At 39.7% G+C, this 20902-nt stretch overlaps 1 protein-coding gene across 2 annotated transcripts in view; it reads left to right on the top strand.

Annotated features, from left to right (window-relative positions):
• The window catches only part of LOC148337257 (neural-cadherin), a 211861-nt gene that overhangs the window by 161950 nt on the left and 29009 nt on the right, over positions 1-20902 (top strand). For both annotated transcript variants that reach the window (XM_088296160.1, XM_088296159.1), the window contains exons 28-31: positions 4128-4342; positions 12778-12905; positions 19391-19518; positions 19658-19781. In XM_088296160.1, the coding sequence (XP_088152286.1) occupies positions 4128-4342; positions 12778-12905; positions 19391-19518; positions 19658-19781 (595 nt within the window). The remainder of the gene's footprint in view (positions 1-4127; positions 4343-12777; positions 12906-19390; positions 19519-19657; positions 19782-20902) is intronic.

A 20902-nucleotide genomic window follows, 5' to 3' on the forward strand; every position in this document is an offset into this window, starting at 1 on the left:
CCATATGATGCTAATGAGGAGATTTGATGTCCAATATGCTCTTGGGGAGGCAAATTTGGAATACATTTGACGACAAAACAATGCATGTCTGCAAGTAGGAGGACAAAATTAAAAAAAAGCCGTTTGAGCGTTTCTTCCGAGTTGTGCATATCCACCTTATGGTCCTTGAGCTAGTGCACTTTCTTCCCACTTGTAAAACAATTCAGCGCATTAGTCGAACAACTGTACTACAAATACCATTTTTCCCCTCACTACTGCCTTCTACGACTGCATGATTTTTCTGCACATAGTGGGACAACTTTCCCAATAAAGGGATTTCTAATCTAATTCTAATTCTAATCAAAAAGCCTAAAGTAGCTTCTATGGAGTGTCACATTCACGTCATTGTATTGGAAAAATGGTGGTAAATATGCAACTTTAATATTTGACATAAATAAATTTAATTAAAGTGATTGGAGTTTAATTTGAGTGCTACCAACACTAATAGTGATGCCCAAGATGCTCAATAATGGAATTTTTTAATATCACAACTAGCTAGGGATGAGAATCAATGAGAACTTTATCATTTCTGATTTGATTATCAATCGGGATGGGCGAGGATCAATACCAGTATCTCTCTCTGAGTAGCCACTATCTTGAAATACGGAATTGGGTACAAGAAAAAGCCAACAATAAAAGGGAGAAAATGAAACATAATCACATTGCCTGCTCCTAAAATATTCCAGCTGTGCCTGTATGCTGAGTGTAACTACATCTCTTTTTTAATTAAACTTCATCCATTTTTTGCAGAACACACATTAAAGAAGAAAAATGAAAATGCAGCCAACAACTTTTCCACCGTTGATGAGCAAATTGCGTGTAAAGGATCTTTGGGGGTTTGGTTCAGTTTAGTTTGTTTTCGCGCAGGGAGCTTGAGAACATTAGCTGCAATTAGTGTGAAACAAAAGCTTCATTTTCCGTTTGTTTGGCTGCGGCTGGAATTGAAGTGTTAGCGTAGCAACATAATGAAGCGCTAACGACAACAGCACATCACAATTGCATGCAATTTTTCTTGATTGCTGCACTGTCATCTTTCATTTCATTCAAATTCACATCTCACAATAACAACACAGGCGACAAAACGAGATGTGGCACTAAGGGGCACTCTTCTGATGATGGTGACATACAGTGCATATAAAAAGTCTACACACCCCTGCTCAAATGCCAGGGTATCGTGATATGAAGTAATCAGACTAAAACTCTTTATTTGATGATAATTTTTTTTCCAACATTTTGCTAATGTGTTTTTCAGTTTTCTGTGATTTGTGTGAAGAGTTTATTTTTATTTGTCAGTTATGCAGCTATTGACTAAAGAAATATGCCCTTTCACCAATTTTACAATTTTCATCATTTATCTTTCATTTTTATTGATTTTCACTCATTTTTAGGATTCTTTTTTAAATTCATTTTAAATGAGCGCCTCTTAGTTTTTATTTGACATTTTCATACAATTCATACTATTCCTACAATATTTCGCAGATTTTTGACAAATCATTTTTTCCCACCATTTTCAGACTTTCAAAATATTCATCCTGTTTTTTAAGATTTGAACTTGTTTGAGGACCATTTTCATTTATTTGTAATAGCTTTGTAAAATGTTCACTCATTTTGACAATTTCTCACTTGACATACCATAAAATCGCCTCATTTTCAAAGCTATAAAATATTTCCAGACCATTTTTTTTAACCACAACTCATTTACATGTGTAAAGCTTTTAAGTGGTGAAAATTCGAGATCCAACAACGATGGAAGAAGTCTGCCTGTATTGTATTTGTGTCATTGTGTGTACTGCAAAGTCGACTTTAATACGTGCACGCACGCACAAACGCACGCTCACTCACACACAAACACAAGCACACGCACGCGCGCACACTCCCACGCACACACCCCCACACACGCACACACACACCCACACGCGCACTCGCGCACGCAAGTCATTGAGCATATGTGGTGGTAAAAGTTAATTTGAGTGCACAGCTTGGTTTAATTAGAAGCAGCTGGAAAAAGGGGAAAAAAGGAGGGCGGGATGATGCGATTCCTCGTGCACGACATCCACATCAGACCACCCCAGATAATCCGGGGATTACACAAACGCACACACATGCATACACACGTACACAAAATGTCATCCATACAAGATGAGTGAATTAATGGTCCTCATCTGTTTCTACATTGTTGCTAAATCCCTCACATGATGGATGCTGCTTATATTTATTCATTGTTGCCCCAGTATATTGTGCACTTCTGAGCGATCGTTTTGTGTGGGTTTTTACAATATACAGGCAAATCCAAAATTAGAATTGCATGGTTTGTTTTGATTGTGTTTATTTATATACTTTAATCACTCAAATTATTTCTGATTTTGATTAAAAAAAAAATGGGGGTGTATTCATGTCATCAATTTTACATGGGAGCGTCGCTGGGCGGAAATACAAAATATGAATATGATTCAAATTGTTTTACTTTTTCACGATCCTACACATACATATTTTTAATGAATTATATGCAGTATATTAATTTATTTTACAAAATGTGTTTTAATCCCTTTACGTAAGACGGTATGTATACACTATCTCTCCACGTCGTCGTAATAATGGATTCTTAACTTAACATTCTGAGAACATCCGCTGAAAAAATTCATACCATTACAAAAAACATACAATGCAATCAACTGAAATCTGATTCATTGAACACATCTTAAGTTTTAAAAATATTATTTAGAGCAGGGGTCTCAAACGCCGGTCCTCCAGGGCCGATTTTCAGCATGTTTTTGAAGTTTTCTTCTGCTACCCACCTGATTGAGATTATCAGAGCCCTGCAGAATTGACTGATGAGCTGATCTTTTGAATCAGGTGTGTTGCAGGTGGGAAACTTCTAAAACATGCAGGAAATGTTATTTCTGACAAATGCAGTTCTTTGAGGTAAACTTGATGAAGAAAAATCTACAACTTTATTTATGAATTTTACTTTTTAAATGTATTCTCAATCACGAACTTGCTCGGAAGAACATCTCCCTGCCATTAAAAAATTTAAAGAAAAAAACTCTGAAAAAGGTAGACAGGAAACGAACAAAGATAGTTGTCTTGTTGTCTGTAATAAAATATTAACATCAAATCTTGTAGCTAGCATTAATGGTGAATGAGTCTGCATTCTGACAGCTCCGTGACATCCGCAAAGAACATTATACACAGCCAAAGGTAGACGCTGCTGCTCAGAGCGCAGGAAGAATGACAAAGAAGTAGAAAATCAGAAGATAGCTTGTCAAGTCCGACAAGACACGGCGTGTCAGCGGCGGACGGAGAAAATTGGAAAGACGCGTCGGAGGGAGAAGTCATGGACGAGGTAAAAGGACGGGAAAAAGACTGCAGAGGAAGCGGAAAAGCAAGCGTGACGGACAGAAAGTCAAGTCATTCATCAAATAGTTCAAGCCAAAAAAATGACGGAAAGTGTCAAAAGCTAACCATTGCTGGAAAGTGGGATTAAAGTGTACATTAAAGAGACATTCGAACACAGGATTTTTTTATTACAGTTAATTTTTATTTTGTTTTTTACTTTTGTATTTTGTATTCAATTTGCTTTAAGAGCAAGTTGTTTCATTTTTGTTTCTATTTTATATAAATTCTATATGATATTAATTGACTATGATGAAAATTGACATAATTATTTTTTAGTTCTAAAAATAGGATGTAGATTTAGTTTGGTTTAGTTTTTAAAAAGCATTTTCGGTTTTTATTTTTCGTTGTTAAAGAATATGTACTTTCCATTTTAGTTTGACATTTTTCACATTTGTTTTTTATCTTTTTAGTTATTTTATTGGTATTGGTAAACTGCGTAGACTCACTCTAATTGATGCTTGGACTTTGGACACCTCTGCCTCTTCGCCTCTTCTCTTTGAACTACGCTGCATCTCTTCCAGTAGTGTGCTGCCCAGCGTGTTGTGGCAAAACGTGGTACTACACTGATGTCACGCAACTCTAAATTGGCTTGCATAACGTCAAAACTTTTGAAACAAAAACCAACTCTCAACTGAGAGTTCACTTTCTGTCCCTTGAAAGAATTGAGTAACCTGACCCCCCCCTTTTTCCAGGTGCCAGTGCCCAGCCCAATTGGAGGGTCCCGAGTGCCAGCAGAACAAGCACAGTTTCCACGGCAACGGCTACGCCTGGTTCCCACCCATGACGCCGTGCTTTGAGAGCCACATCTCGCTGGAGTTCATCACTGAGGTGCCAGACGGCCTGCTGCTCTACAGCGGGCCCTTGGCGCAGCTGCAGGCCTGGGACCATGAGGACTTCATGGCTCTCGGTAGGACCAAAGGGGGAGGGAAGATTGCGGGGGATCAGCTGGGGGACATCTGAATTACAACTTCATTGATTATGTATGCCCTCGGCGGCATGACTTTGTGCAAAGAACACCCTTGTTTATTTAGACACGCCCCCAAAATGTAGGCGGGCCAATTGCAGTGTGGAACATTAAATGAATAAATGAAGAATTAAGTAATTGAAGATAATAAACATTACTAATAAATAATAACAATGAGTATAATAATAAAATAAACTTTACTTTAAACAAGGGGTCACACACTCCTGTCCTCGAGGGCCCCCTATCCTACATGTTTCCCTCCTCCAACACACCTGATTCAAATGATCCGGCACAATATTAGGCTTTGACAGATATTGCTGACGATCATTTCAATCAAGCGTGCTAGAGAAGGGAAACATCTAAAGCACGCTGGGCCTGGGGCCCTTGAGGACTGGAGTTGGTCAAACTTGCTTTCAACAAACCAGGAATTTTGTTGCACAATGAGTACAATGCCAATTGCCGATTCTGATTAAAATTGCTGGGTTAAAAAATAACTTCCTATAATAAAATTACCTAAATTGAACCTTTTTTCCACAGACTCAATATCTATCTATCTATCTATCTACAAAAATAAATGAATGAATGAATGAATATGGATGAGGATAAACGATATATAAGATGGATTAATGGATAATACATTTTTGAAAATGGAAGTTCGAATAAGATTTGTAGAGTGAAACTGCAGCTCATAGCACATGTGGCGTTCAAACCCCCCACCAAACGCAACGCATACAAATGCATGAAACGAGATCTGCCTGGACTTCTCTGTTGCTGCTTAGCCCAGAAAATGAAAGCATGTTCTTTGACGTTAAATTCATTTTTGGAGCTTTAATTCCCTTTTGCTCTCCACCAAGCAGGGGATTAGGATTTTTCATTTTGGCTAAGCTGACACTCATTTCCCTGCATTTAATTCACACACATATACACACACACACACACACACGCAGGCTCACGCACTCACGTTCACAAACTCACGCACACAAGCGCCCATGCACCTAACATTCTGCTTTGTAACAAATGCACTAATAAGCGTGTGTGTGTGCGTGTGTGCGCCTGTGTGTGTTTCCAGGGGCCACTGGGGTTAATGGTTGGTTAGCGGCAGGGCAATGGCTGACTTGTCGCTGCGTGCGTGCTAATTAGCACCAGGCGCTACATGTTTAGAGCTCTAATTAGCTTGTTTTAAGGTTCACCTGCCGCATGTAATGAATCCACCTCCATGATCCACACTAGGGGAGGGACATGGAGTGCCAGACTGTGCATTCCACCATTTTCCCCTGATTCTCGTCAAGAGAAAAAAAAAACGACCTGTGTCAAATCGAATGTCCGATTGGATTTATTTAAACAAGCGCTTATATTCTTGAATAGGAATCATCTTGATTTTGAAGATTTCACCTCATGTAAATCAGTGAACATCCAGAACCCCATTGGTCTTAAGCGTCTTTGAGCAGAGAGAGGCCCCTGTTGGTTTTGACTGAACTCTGAAGGAAAAATGGAGGAAGTTTCTGAGTTCAAAGGCAAAAATCATTGCGTTGCATTTCTTCTAGTCTTTAGTGGAAGTGGAAACCCTCTTGATTTTGAGGGTCTTTAAGCAAAGTGGCGTTGATTGATTTTTAATTGATTCACTGTTAGCCGCTTTCAAAGCTCCACATATTGGAAGCCGTTTATAGAGCATTATGACTAATCTTTCCAAGACCTGCAGAATATTGTGTTCTGTGATCAGAGAAGCGCTGAACCCCAAAAAAGAAAACGTAGCCTTTTTTTTCCTTTTATCTTGCTTTTTTCGTTCTCCAGTGAGTAAAACATTATTTCACCCAAAACACTGATTTCTGACCAAAACAGCAGAGCAAATTTGCTAAAAAGAAACACGTCTAGCGCAACAGCAACTTTGATGCTGTTATGTTTTTCTATAATTTACTTACGTGACACCTCAAAATCAGAGCTGGGAAGTCCGTCCAGTGGATGGAACGATGCGGCGCTCCAGCCCGGCCGGATGTCCATTTTTGGGGTAGGGGGTGATTCTACAACAATAAAAATAAGACCGAGAAACTATTTTGTTGGCAAAATGTTCATTTAACCGAGGAACATATCATATGTGGCACTGGTTCATCACACCGACCTTTTTCCACACCTACTTCTTCAAAAACTTTCTTGCCAAATAAATACGTTGGTGGCAGTCAATGTTTGAAATCCGATTGACCAGTATAAACGTACACGGCAATGAATGAGTTAATCATACGATATCAAATTAATATGCGAGATTGAAATGAGCTTTGAATGAAGCTAAGCGGTCGTCTACAAAGTCATTTGAATCTTTGGAGAACAAAAACTCTCCCAGATAATTGAAGGCTGTGGCTAAAGCTCTGTAGTCGTCCACATCGTCATTTGAATCCCTCAATCCACAAATTAATTAAAATGACAGAAACATGAAAGGAAGCGCCAGAAAAAGTGATTGTGTTGGCCCGGTGCAACGTGATGCTAAACCAAGGTCGGTCAATGCAACGCCACCTCATTAAGCTCAGAAAAGAAATGCCTTCAAATGACAATGAAGTGAAGGCAGACTAGTTGCTTCCACTGACCAGAATATGAACTGTGTCTTAAAGCGGCATTAAAAAAAAAAAAGAAGAAATAAAACGCTCGTCTAAAAGTGCACCATCCTCCCCAGGCAGCCATCTTGGATTGATTGATGTTCTTTTTAGTGACTCGCTAATCAAACACACCAAGGTCTTGTACTCACATGAAGGCACCCTAAATAAAAGAGATTAGCATTATAAAGTCATTACGTGCGTGCACATGCCAGACCATGACTCAGACTTAAAAGTGTCAAATGTACAAGAAGAATTTTCAAGATTCTGGCAGCATTAAATCCACAATCCATATTGTTGCATGCATACAATGCATGAAATAAATACATCCTATGGATTATGTAACTTCCTACAATTCCTTCTGAACCACCTGCCCAACTACTGTATCTACTTTGTAAACACTACATGCATTCAAACATACATATCCAAATATTAAAACACACACACACACACACATGTAACTAACTAAACCAGTGCTTCTCAAATAGTGGGGCGGGCCCCCCCTAAGGGGTGCGCGGCGCGATGCTGAAGGGGACGCATGTGGCCCTGGGGAACATGTTTTTTTTCCGCCATACTACAATAAAGTGTAATTGCACATCCACTCCAGTAGTTGGCAGTGGCGCTCTCCTTACCCTTTGCGCGCAGCGAGTCTTAACTGTACGGTGTAGGTTTATTTATAGTTGCGGTGGAGAGTGGGTGGTGGGGTGGGGGCGCAAATTGTTTTCTTCTAGCTTGGGGGGGGGGCATATCAGAAAATAATTGAGAAGCACTGAACTAAACTAACTAACTATTCAAGCATGAACTGAAAAACAAATTGACTGGCCAACCTACGGAACTGGTTACGAATTTGACCTACCCAAACAGCCGCATAATTGCATACTTTCCAATTTCCTCCTTTCCTTCCATAACTCCGACCTATCTGAAACACTTACCTACCCACCTAATTAACTTACCTACCACCCAAACGCACGCACACACACTATATCCAGTCTTGGTCCACGAGGCGACAAATGAATACAGCACACGTCTATAGTGGTAGAACTGCTGCTAAGTGCTTCTGCGCGTGTGTGTGTGTGTGAGTACAAATGCATATAGTGTATATAGAGAGCGAAGCTTCCCTTCTGTGTTTTCCTGGAACACTGGATGTTCCTTTCCATCTATGTGCTTTAGCTTTTGTTTTTGTGTTCTTTCGTCACGAGGCCACCACTCTGTGCCGTCGTGTTCTTTCTGGCCTCAACGCATTTGTCGCACTTCTTCTCCTCAGTTTTGTCCGTGCTCTATTTTCTGGTTCATTCTCCACAGTCACAGAGGTGGCCCACTTTTTGGTATGATGCGCTGTCGCGGTAACACACGTCATCCTGCCAAGCACACGTTTAGGTCATCTGCGGGCACTACATTTGGGACATCTGTGATGTCATAAAAAGCTTTCTGCAACTGGCCTAAGTTAAACATGACTTCTTATTCCCATCACAGATCCTTCTGCTGCATTTGATAGGTCACTGCCCCAAGACTGTAGTGGGCTGTAACATTCACCTGGCTACCTTCTTAACTATCGTCCAATGTCCTTACCTGCCTAGGAAATCAATTAACCAATTACCGACCTATCTAACTACTTACCTACGCACCGAATAGATTTCGCAGAGTACATTTTACTCTAAAAAGACTATATTTGGTCCCAGTAAACGGAATAAAATTCCTGAATAACATCCATCCATCTATTAGCTGATCCGCTTTTCCTCACAACTGTCGTGGGCATGCTGGAGCCTATCCCAACTGTCTTTGAGCAGTAGGTGGTGCACACCCTGGACTGGTTGCCAGCCAATCGCAGGGCACACAAAGACAAACTGAGGGTAAAATATTTAGCCTAAAATTCTCAGAGTAAATTTGACGCTGAATATTTTATCTCAAATTTTACTCGACAAAACCAACAACCGACCGCCATGCCTTCAAATCCATCCACCTACCCCACCTAATTCCCTATCTTTCCCCCTACCTACCTACCAACCCAACTACCGACCTAACTTCGTAACTAAACGTAATCAAAATCCTCTCTGACCCACAGTCACTGGATTTCTCTGGAATGGAATAAGCGAACATGGTCTGACACAAACATTTGAAAAAGTCCGCACCCCGCCGACTTCACTCTTGTTAAATAAGCGGTGGCTGATTGAAGCACTCAGCATTTGCACTCCGCGCATATTCTTCACTCTTTTTACATGATTTAACAAGCTCTTTTTTGTTTCTTATTTTTACTTGCATCAACATCAGAGCGACGCCCATTTGAATTACACCAACGCTCCATCATGTCTTTCTTATCTCTGTGGTTTCATTATGAATTCATTCTCGTCGCATTTGTCAGGAACGTCGGTTTGATCTCTTGTCACAGGAAGCGACTGTGTCGGGAGGCCACGATTACTAAAGGATTTGTCGCCGCAACCCGTAGCCAAACAGCGGCAATTAAAATGTGCCTGCCAGCCATCGCGACCGCAGCTACTGTGATTTTTTTTTTTTTTTTTTTTTTGGGGTAGGGGGGGTATGGGCGAGGTTGAGAAGAAAAAAAAAAAACAATGGTATCTTCGACTGATGTAGGCAAGAGAGACTCACTGATTTACTTTGGCTTTATATGAAATGTCCTTAAAAGTTTTGCTCACTCCAGGAACTTGTGCCTACTGTCACGTCCTTTGTCAGTTTGTTGGCGACACAAAATTGTGTATGCTCATTAATGACAGTGTTTGTGACTCTCAGTTGTCTTCATTTCTACCAAAAATGCATACGAGAGAGTCACTGAAGACACTTTTTATGGAAGTTTCCTGAAAGACTTAAATTGTCATTGATGTTTTTCAAATATTCTGTTATTCATTGAATACTCCAAATTGTTTTTTTTTTTTTTCAAAAAGGCATACATCAGTTTGACTTAAATTAAATTATTATTTATGAAAACAGGTACCGTGTTTGTAAAACCGTCCAAGTTCCCTTTCAAGTTGGTGAAACTGCCTACGTTAGGTTGCATGAAGATGTAAAATGTGGATGTTGCTTTCCGTAAGACTTGTCTTTTGTTTGCAAATCAATGCATTTGTGAGGTTCAATGAAAACTAAATGGACTTCATTGTTACCAAAAAAGATTTCAGTTTAACTGGAAATGAACCGCCTCTGCTGTTGACGAAAACGTACACAAGGTTCACTGAAGTCACTTGAAGGTAGGGCGCACAAAGAATTATTTGACAGCCACTCATCAACCAATCACGCACCCGTTCACATCGATGGGCAACGTAGTCTTCAATTAACCTCAAAAAAGATATTTTAGGAATGTGGGAGGAAGCTGGAGAAATGAATGCAATTTTTTTCCACTAGCATAGCCTAGCGACAGAGCTGCTGCCTGACGATCCAAACTTGACAGCCGCGGGGCTGTCAAACTCATTGACAGATCGTTTATAGAAAAATCTGGTTGCTGTTGTGGGCTCACTGAACCGCCTGCTGTGTTGTACGCTCTTTGTGTGTACGTGTGCTTGTGTGTGTATATGCATACGTGTGTGTTCGTGCAGCATTTGAATTGCTTGCTGCTCAGCAGTCTGCATGATTTTTACTTCTCTTCTTGGCTCTGGTGAATCCCGAGGACATGACCAGGTGATTTTATTTTCCAAATTTAGGAGCATATAACAAACACACACCTACCTACCCACCGACCACCGATACATCTGCTAAGAGCAGAATCTCGTCTTCTCTGCCGTGCACCGACTTTCTGATTGAACAAATCAGAAATGATTTCACCTACCACTCAGCCGCTTTCGTGATTTCTCTTTCCGCCACTCGGTGTGCAGTGTTATGAAAAGACAAGTTGTAAAGGTGACTTAACTGAGTGAGAAGACAGCGTTGAAAATCTCTCCAGCCTCTAATTGATCCTCTCAAGTGCTTTTCATGTTACGATAGGCCAACGGGAGGTCAATGTGTTAATAAAAGCGATGCTATCGACTGGCAGAGAATACGAGAGTGAAGAATGATTTGCGTCAAGAGGTGATAGAAAAGTCAGAAGTTGAGCAACAGCGCTAATAGCGGTTAGCACATTTTGTCTCATGTTTGAGGTTAGTCAAGCCTCGTTCAACTGGAAAATTCAGCGCAACTAGACAATAGAAAATGAGTACAGTGTTTTCTTTACAATCAGTATGACATGAATATGCTCTTCCATAGTTCATTCAGATGAACCCAACATACCAGACATGAACTGAGTTGCATTTGCATGACATCAAAGACTACCTAGATGTCTACCCAACCCATGGACCAACCAACCACCTACCTTTCTATCTACCTATCCAATTGACCAATTGATTGAGTACCTATCTACCTCCCCAACTGACCAACTGAACGACTACCAACCCACTCACCTGAAAAACTAGCCAGCCAACCAATTACCTACCTCTCAATGCAATCACACAATCTACTACCTACCTATCCAACGAAGCAACACACTAACCTCCACCTAACTACTTGTCTACCTACTGTACCTACCATGCACTTGGGTACTAGCCAGCCAACCCCCTCGCCACCTGCCTACCTACCTACCTTTTTAATCTACCCAATCGTCCATTTATCAACGGAACCGGCCATCCAAGTCAATCCCTACACCTCATCAACTAACCAACCAAGCAACTAACCACCTACCAACCCGTCAATCCAGCCAACCCACCATCTACCTGCCTACCAATCTATCTGCCTCCCCAAACGCCGACCTATAATAAACCAAACCGACAAACCATAACTACCTACCTACCCAAACACCCATTAACTAACTGTAATACCTCTCAACCTACTACCTACCTAGCCAACCACCTACTTAAAAACTAAGTCAACCAACCAACCAAACTACCTTCTTAAGAGTGAATTTCCCCACTGTGAAATCATTAGTTTACTTCTTCTTCCATTTAACCATCTACCACCCTACTTGTCTACATACCTGCCCAACAAATCACCTAGCACCCTTAGTCTTGATTAAAGACATGTATTTCTATATTTTTTCCAAAATGTCTTTCCAGGTTTTTGCACATATTGGGTTGAAATCCATCACAATTTTTAACAAATACAGTATGTGTTCCACTACCCCCCTAGATTACCAGATTTAATCCTACCATTAGGACCTAACCATTCCTCTGTTAATATAGCTACCAGCCAACATGCATTCTCCTTTCTCCCCCTCCTGCGCCGAGCCCACAACTACCACCAGCGGCACTGAGGTTTGCAACACTTCATTAACTTTTAATTTCCCATTTGAGTAAGTCGGGAGCACGGACAGAGTGGAAAAGAATAACGGTGATGCTGCTCAACGGGAGGAAAAATAAACAGCGGTGTCTCGGTTGCATGCAGACGGAATACGTCAGTCGGAGGCCATGATGAATGAGGATGTTTGGTTCAACGTCTTGGTTTCCGCAAAGAGAGCACACAGTAACACTTTTGAATGGTGGAATAAATACACGGAACCTCCGCGAGGTAGCAATAAACCATTCGCGCCCTGGCTGTACTGCAGATTCTTTGGCAATCTTGTTTAGTGGTTTTACATTACAGTATAGAGAGACAAGTCTAAATTTAAAATTCCAATTTAATTAAGAGAAGAGAGGAAAGGAGAACTTCCCCAACTAATCTCCAGTAATAGTTGCTCTTTCCATGTTTTTTTTTTATATGTTGACACTAAAAGTAGCAAGTTGTTTGAAGGTTTTCTGTATACACAAATTATTAAACATTGATTGATTTCCAAATGTGCTCATTTGAAAGGAGCTGACCACATTTACCCTCACCTTCTCCACCCAGAACTAATCGGTGGGACCCCCACACTGAAAATCAACCACGGCTCCGGCACGGTGGTGTTACAGTTGCCTGGCAACGTCAACGTGGCCGACAGGCGCTGGCATCGGCTGGACGTCCGCAGCAACAGTAAGGTGGGTCGCACCGCCAGATATCACCAAAAAGGTTTCTATTCTCTGGTCGGAAGTGTGGATGTAGTCGAAAGGAAGACACAATGACATAAAACACGCTTTATTGGCTTATTTAGATGACAGAACATGAAGGGTAGTATGGGCAATTTAGTCGTGTTAAAATGTCAACAGCTTAAATCAAAAAGTGAACTTGCAGGGTATTAATGAGAACATGTGCTTTTCATTATGGCAAAATTTTAACCACTGACGAAGGAGCAATGTGGTTTTCGTCCTGGCCGTGGAACAGTGGACCAGCACTACACCCTCAGCAGGATTCTGGAGGGTGCTCAAATGTTAGTCAAGTAATGTGAGCCTGGTGCGCCACTGGCTAAATGGCCTTTGCCGTCGTGTTTAATAAACAGCTGACTTCCCCTCAAGCATCACTGTCAAGAGTAGATAGCAGAGAATACTGTGCTGCTGTTTTGGGGGGACCTGGCAAAGGCTTTTGATACTGTTTATCATTTCATTCTACTTGAATGATTACGGACAATATGTTGGCCCTCTTTGAGAACTTTCTCTGGGCTTGCCAGTTGAGGCTTTCGGCACGCGCAGTAAAGTGAGGTTCAAGGGTCGTTTCTCAGACTTGTCTCAGTTTTATAGTAAGAAAAAATCATCTTGTCTTATTTATGTTAAATAGTTTATTTATTTATTTTTTCGTTTGGCAAACAATGGAGGTTCTCTTTTGCCGAGGTAAAAAATAAGACCCTCCATTGTCTGACCAAATGAAAAAAAATCAAGTATTTATCTCAGTTTTTTTCTCAAAGGTATTCCACAGGGGTCTATACTTAGTCCAGTTCTTTTTAGTATTTACATGAGCAATATAACACACCCTATCTGTAACTTTCTTGCCCATTTGTACACCAACAACAGTTATTTATACTTCTTGCTATTCTTCTATTCTTCACTTCAGATGTGTTTTACAAACATTTAAAAATTCTTTTTTTCAGTGTACATATGCAAAACTAAAGTATGGTGCGATATTAGCCTGCTGCTCATCTGTTCTTGTTTCTTTTCCGAGAAAATTCCAAATTGTATAACATCAGGGATGATGAATTTGACATAGTTTGGAGTTACCTGAACAAACAAATGTTTTTTTTTTAGATTTTGCAAATTAATTTTTCCTCTGGCATCAAAGTAGTTGAACATGTTGAGACGCTCTTCTTTGTGTCATGATCCGTTTATGTCACGCCACGTGTCTTTTGTTTGTTGTCGCAGCTGGCGCGTGGGCGTGCCTCCCGGCACTCTCGTTCATGTCATGTTTTCACGGCCGGAGAGACACGTCCACCGGCCACACAGCTGAATCATGTTATCCCATGATTACCTTGTATATTTAAACCACCGACGCTGACTCCTCAGCGTCGGATTATTCCTTCCTCCTTGCTCACGCTACGTACCACGCCTGTGTTATCTTGATTCCTCGTCTTCTCGATTCTCGTGTATTAGGACCCTTGCTTCGCCAATTGACTACGTCTCGTGCCTTGTACTTCTCGGATTCCTTTGCTCATCCCAATTGATTCCCCTTGCCCTTCCGCGGCAAGCGATTTTGGTTCTGGTTCTTTTCCCTTGCATTTGCAAGCGCTTTTCGTTATCGTTGTTGCTTTCTTCCGGGAGCGGGTTTTCCCTCCAGCGATTTATGTTGGACTTTGTCGGCTCCGCGCCTTTTTGTACTGTAAGTATTTTTGTGTTAATAAATATTATGTTAAGCACATCATCTCCATCTTCACTGCTTTTCCAGCCACGGCTGGAAAAGCAGATCCTTACACTTTGTTCCTGACAATGTCTTTCAAAGCAGTCAAGGAAATCTCCCACAATGCAAAAGACTAAAAGCAACACATATTCATTAAAGTAGAAAAATAATAATGTAAAAAAGTTGATCTTCACAGAAATCTTGACTTTTGTAGACAGGGTGTCTTTAAGTTGCTTTTATTCTTAGTTAACAGCTTTTTCTATTGATAAAAACATCAATTGCGTCTTCTGTGTTGATGTTTTCAGAGAGGAAAAAAATGACATAGGGCTTGAGCAGCAAAGATTGAGTATGCTTATTAAATTTTATGAAGAAAAAAAACCACATGGACACACCGCCGATTGGCAACTGTTATGGAAGGAAAGACTTGTTTGAAAAAGGGACCTCCAAAAGTTGGGAGGTTTATGCAAACTGATACCACATGTGACCTAATAATAAAACAAATTCCCCAAAAATATAATCTATATGTAAAATCTGCGAACCAGATGCCAGTGCACTACCCCAATTACCTGAGCTAGGTAGTAATATAATAGGTAACTCAATGCATACGTTAATGAATCCATGTTTTAATAGTGAATTCAATTGTCTTGTTCTGCGTTTAATGTTGTCATTAACCAAACCTAAAATAGAAGCGCAGCCGAACCTTCACCCGGGGGTTTTCGTTCTCTACATAATTACAGACAAAGCCCCTTGTGCGCTTTAGATGCTTGTGACAGTAATGACAGTCATCGTAGTCTGAAATTCAAGCTGTAAAATTTACTCTACTTCATTTTTACTGCAGCTCCCATTGGCTGGAATTAATTTGCGCCGAATAATTAGCATAAAATCTCTCATTCCAGGTATGGCGGCCTTCAAAAAATATTTTTAATCACCTTACTCTCCGCGTGAAGGAGACCTCTCGTCACATTCCCAGCGTGGGAGGATTCAATTAGTGTCCAATCAAGGCAAATGATGAGAGGAATGCTCTAGTCCTCCTCTTCAATAGACGCCTTACTTCAAATATGCAAGTTAATGCCCCTCGCCATGATCCAATTATGTGTAAATGACCACCTCACCCCAAATAGACGCCTCCAGTGTAAAAAGATTTTTAAAAATGTAGCTCTAACTTCAAAGCAAGCGTTTCTACAAATAAAGTCAATGCCTTAATACAACTATGGAAATGAACACCACACCTCAAAACGAGAAAAGGTTGTTGCATAAGACAAGCATAAACAAATAAAAGCCTCCAGTCCAATGGACACCGAACTCTAGATAAATGCAGAGTATTCATTTAAGAAGATGCCCTTGGACATAATTCAATTGTGTAAATAAATAAAAGAATAAATAAAATCTCTAGCCTTACCAAACCATTTGCACAAATAGGCCTCCTTTCTCATAGACACCTTACTTCCAATAAACAAAATATTTGACTAAACAAATCCCCTCAGCCATGAAATGAACACTTTACAAGCCCCTTCAAAGCAATCTTAAATAATATTTGAAACTAAATGAATCATTCACGATTCACTCATTCACCTCTTACAAAAAATGCAATTAAGTAAATAAAAAGTGTTTTGAAAGTACGAAATTAAAGTTAAACAGTACAAATATAAATCAATTTCACCTTTCTAAATAAAATGTGTGCAAATTATGACATCCACCGAAATAGGTGCCTTACTTGAAGTATTTCCGCAAATGCATAGTGCCCTCCACCTGTTACCACAACTAATCACCGGTTGTGTGCTTTACACAATCAAATAAATGTTTCATCTGGAATAGAATCATCCTCAATATGCTAAGAAGCCATCCTATTTTTCCACATTGACCAAACAATAGTCACAAGCTTTTGTCCAAATAACGGCCTCCTCTGCAATCAATGCCTTAATTGGAATAAATTCCCATCTATTAAATCATATATCATCATACATTGTTTCCTTAAATCTTGGCCTTCAGTGTTCAAGACACCCACGCCTCAGTTAATCAGCTGCTGTCCACTGCTCAAACAGATGCCTTACTTCAAATAGCATAAAAAAAAAAATTCCTTGGCCACTATTTGGCCTCTTCAAAGCCTTCTCTAATTGCGTTGTTTCCCAGAACGAAAGCAGCCTCCCGTCACACTCACAGCCACGAAGAATTCAATTAACATCCAATCGGACGGACGGGAGAACCACCGGCAGCTGTTCACCTCCGAGGACCAACGCCACGCTGCTTGGCCTCATTTTCACAATTTTGGGGCTTTGATTTTTTTTTTGAGACGGCCTGAAGGGTCTTTTTCTAACTGGTCTCCCGGCAGCCAATCAGGACTCTGCTATGACTAAATTAGCGCTCTGAAAATGTAACCTCAAGCGACACTTAATGAATTGAGCCTTTACTTTTAGACACAAGAAACATGTTGTTCTCACTTAATTTGTCTCCTTTGCCAATGAATTGCTTCAATTTAGACATTTGGCAGTAAAATGTTGAAATTTTTCACTTGGCCTTAAAAGCACCGGAAGTTTCGAAAAAGCCGTTTATCACCACAGAGCGGCAGCCCCAGATTTGGTTAGTCTTTCCATGGAGGCTGTGTAGGCGGGGCGCCGCGAGCTGGATGAGCTCCGTGAATACTTTGACAGCCTTTTCTATAATAGACGCCATACTTCAAATAAAACACCTAGTCCTTGCTCAGCAGTGGAGTAAACAAATGCCTCAGAGCATTATTTGAGGAAGTACGGCACACTATTAAAACTAAATCCACTCAGGAGATAATAAATGCCTCTTCACATTTACCGCATGCCTCTCCTCAATTTTCAACTTTACACAAGCATTTGTAAATAAAAGGCTCCTCTCAAATGGATGCCTTAGAAATAATCTGACTTTTTCGTTCACGTAAAAACTCATCCTTCTAATGTCCCATTTTCAAATGTATATTTACTTCAAATAAATGTATTTTTTTTAATTCCCCCCCCTAAAAAAATAATTAATGTCTCACCTCAAATCCATGTCACCTCATGAAAATAAATTGAAGCCCTTCGAACATGATGAAAAGAAACAAGTGAATTCATAAAACACATGAAGCAAGTTCATCTTGGTGTCGAGTGATGTCAACAGAGTGCTCAGCCTGATCTGTTTAGACACTTTAATTTAAAAAAAAAAAAAAAAACACCTGCTGGCCCTTCAGGATTTTTTTTCCCATTCACAAGTTAACACATGCGCTTCCGACTACCCTCATTTTCATGTAAATGAGGGTCTCCACAAGGATTGTCTGGGAAAAGACTTTTACCACCCCACAAAGGCACACAAAGGTGCAAAATGCACCTCTACACCCAATTTTGCCAGAGTAAATTCAAAATACCAAAACAAAAAAGTCTATCCATGCCCACAGTTAGACTGCGCTTTACGCGAGACATGCGCTCGGAACAAAAATAGGGCCCATAGGGCAACTTTATACAAGTATATGTAACAAAGGCCTCTTATCCAACAAATGCCTTCCTTCAAATAAACTCCAAGTACTAATCAAAACAAAAATACCGATATCAATGATTACGAATTAATGAAGTAGGGTGTTTATTTTTTGCCCATTCAAGACACAAAAAAAAGCCTCTCTTTATATTTGCATGCCCTCGGTAAAAACACAATATATCAGCTTCTCTGCTGTATAATAAGAAAATGACCCTCAATAATGGACCGATCCACTACTTGGGTCAATTTGACCCAATTTCCTGAAAAGAGTACTGCAGTTTTATACAAAACAACCCCAAAAATTGGTCTGTTGTGAGCAAAACAACATAAAAAGGTGGGTCAAATTGACCCAAGTAGTGGATTGGTCCTTTTTTTGACCCAGCATTGTTTTATTTTTAACCCCACTATTTTTAGTGGGGGAGTTTTTACATTCAAGAGAAAATAAATACCCCACCTCAAATAAATGCCTCCTCAGTAAAAAGTTCAATTCACTTGTCTGTCAGTGATAATGTATGGTGTAGAACATAATCTAGTGTGTTGTGGAATCATTAATGGATGTCAAGTGCTTAAAAGCCTGTCCTGTTCCCAGTTGCCATGGTTACGGTTCAGGAATGGCAGGTGGATTAAAAAAAGTCTTTTGTAACCTTCATATTTGTTCAGATGCTTTGTTGCAGCACCTGTTTTGCTTATTTTATGCAAATGTGCACAGATGCTTACTAAATTGCAGCTTTGCGCATATGAATAAGTGTGGAAATGCATAAAAGTCATTATTATGAACCATTGTACGACCTTTTGTATAAATATTAAAAGTTATAAGCAATTACATTATTAAATGCAATTTTAAATAAGTCATAACTCCTACAGTATATTACATAACTATTGTCATATTAGGACTTTTATTCTTATCGGCTTGAGCCTGTCTTGAAACCTTAAATCCTAACCGTGGCTTCAAAGTCCAATTAGAAATCTTTATCCTATTCTGACACACAAATGTATCCCTTTAAAGTTCATATTTGAAACCCTGACCATGTATTGAAGCCACGACATTGGCGTGTAAGTAACCAGAATTTAAAATCCCATCCCTTGTTTGAAACCCAAACCTTCTTTTGTAACCATAACACTATCTTGAAACCATCCTTTCAAATACAAACTTTAAACCTAACCCTAAATTGAAACCTGAATAGTCTTGGCTTGAAAGCCCTCACCCTGGCTTGACACCCTACTTTAAAAGCTTAATTTAGTCATTGTTGACATCAGTCTACGGTGTTGTTTTTTTTTCTCCGCACAGGAAGTTCGCTTTACCCTGGATCGCTGCTCAGGGGCGGCCGTCATGGAAATGGAAGGTCTGGGAAGTTGGCTAACTACCGAGGACCACACATCCTGCGAAGTGACCGGCACCACGCCTAACACCGACAGGTGCGCGTACTAAAAAAAAATGTTGTGACTGCATAGAACCCGAAAAACTCAAAAGTTAGGGCATGTAGGGCAAGGTCTTTTTTTTTTTTTTTTTTACAGTGTAATAAGCACTGTTAATATGGACACTTTGACTTTGCAGATACCTGAACTCTAGTCAAGTGTTGCAGCTGGGCGGAGTTAACGAGGATATTCCTTACATTTACCCTCAGCTTCAACATAAACACTTCACGGGATGTATACGCAACCTCGTCGTGGACAGCAAGGTAAAGCACACAAAAACAACACAAAATTAAAATATTTATCAGAATTAAGTTATAACAATCATAGTACTACTTTACATTTTTTTTCATTGCAAATTATTACAATATAAATCACAACTTCTTTCTCATTTCAACTGTAAAACGAGTGAAGAAGGGTTATAAAAAATCAATGGTAGAAAAAAAAATGAAAATTTGGGAGTGACATTTGTCAAATAAATCAATGCAAAATAATCAAAAAGAGTGTTAATCATCCAAAATAAATGACAATTGTCACAAATTAATTGGGTGAGTGTAAAATGGAAATAAAAATGTTGAATCATGGGAGAAAATAAAATATGTGAGGCTAAATAAATAAATAAAAATGATAAAATCCGAGTAAAGTCGTAAAATTGTAGATGACAAACATTTAAAGTGGATGAAAACCGGAAAACTGTAAAATGTCACATCATGCCCGGCGGGGAGACAGAGTTCTTTTTTTGTGTCCTCCTCCATGTCCCTTCCGAGTGCACTGGGAAGGTGAAGTGGATTTTGCAGTCTGGCTGCTCATACTTCCAAGAAACTGTCAAGGTTTACTTTTTCGTTTTTCTGCCGCAGCAAAACAATTCAAGCTTGACTAAAGTGAACATGGCGGCCTTTGTGAGCCTCCAGAGCCTGAAATGTGAGCCCCAGATCCTGTTTTCTGCTTAGCTTAGCATAGCGCTAACCTGCGACTGGCATCCTTTTACCTCACTGACCTTTGAATGCTGCTCTTCTTATTTTAACTCAAAGTATTTTCACAATTCCGACTTTGGAAGTAGAGCATGTCAAAACACAAGTGTTGACAACTTGGAGAGTTATTCAATATTGGAAACAAATGTTCCCCACACATAGAAGTGAGTAAAAAATTTAAAATAACTCGTGAAAAATAATAATAATAATAATAATAATAATATAGAATTTATGAGAATGTAAAATAATTTATTTTGGTTAAAATTATGAATGGTCATGCTTGTGAAAATGTTCAAAGTTGAAATATGTCAAATAAATAGAAGAGATCTACATGTTCGTAACTTTTTATTTTCAAAATTATTTTAAAAAGAGTAGTAAAAAAATAATCTGAGAACTACAGTGAAATGTTTTCTTAA

This window comes from Idiotropiscis lumnitzeri, chromosome 5 (assembly GCF_059441095.1).
Source record: "Idiotropiscis lumnitzeri isolate Australia: NSW breed Sydney's pygmy pipehorse chromosome 5, RoL_Ilum_1.0, whole genome shotgun sequence".
NCBI lineage: Eukaryota > Metazoa > Chordata > Actinopteri > Syngnathiformes > Syngnathidae > Idiotropiscis > Idiotropiscis lumnitzeri.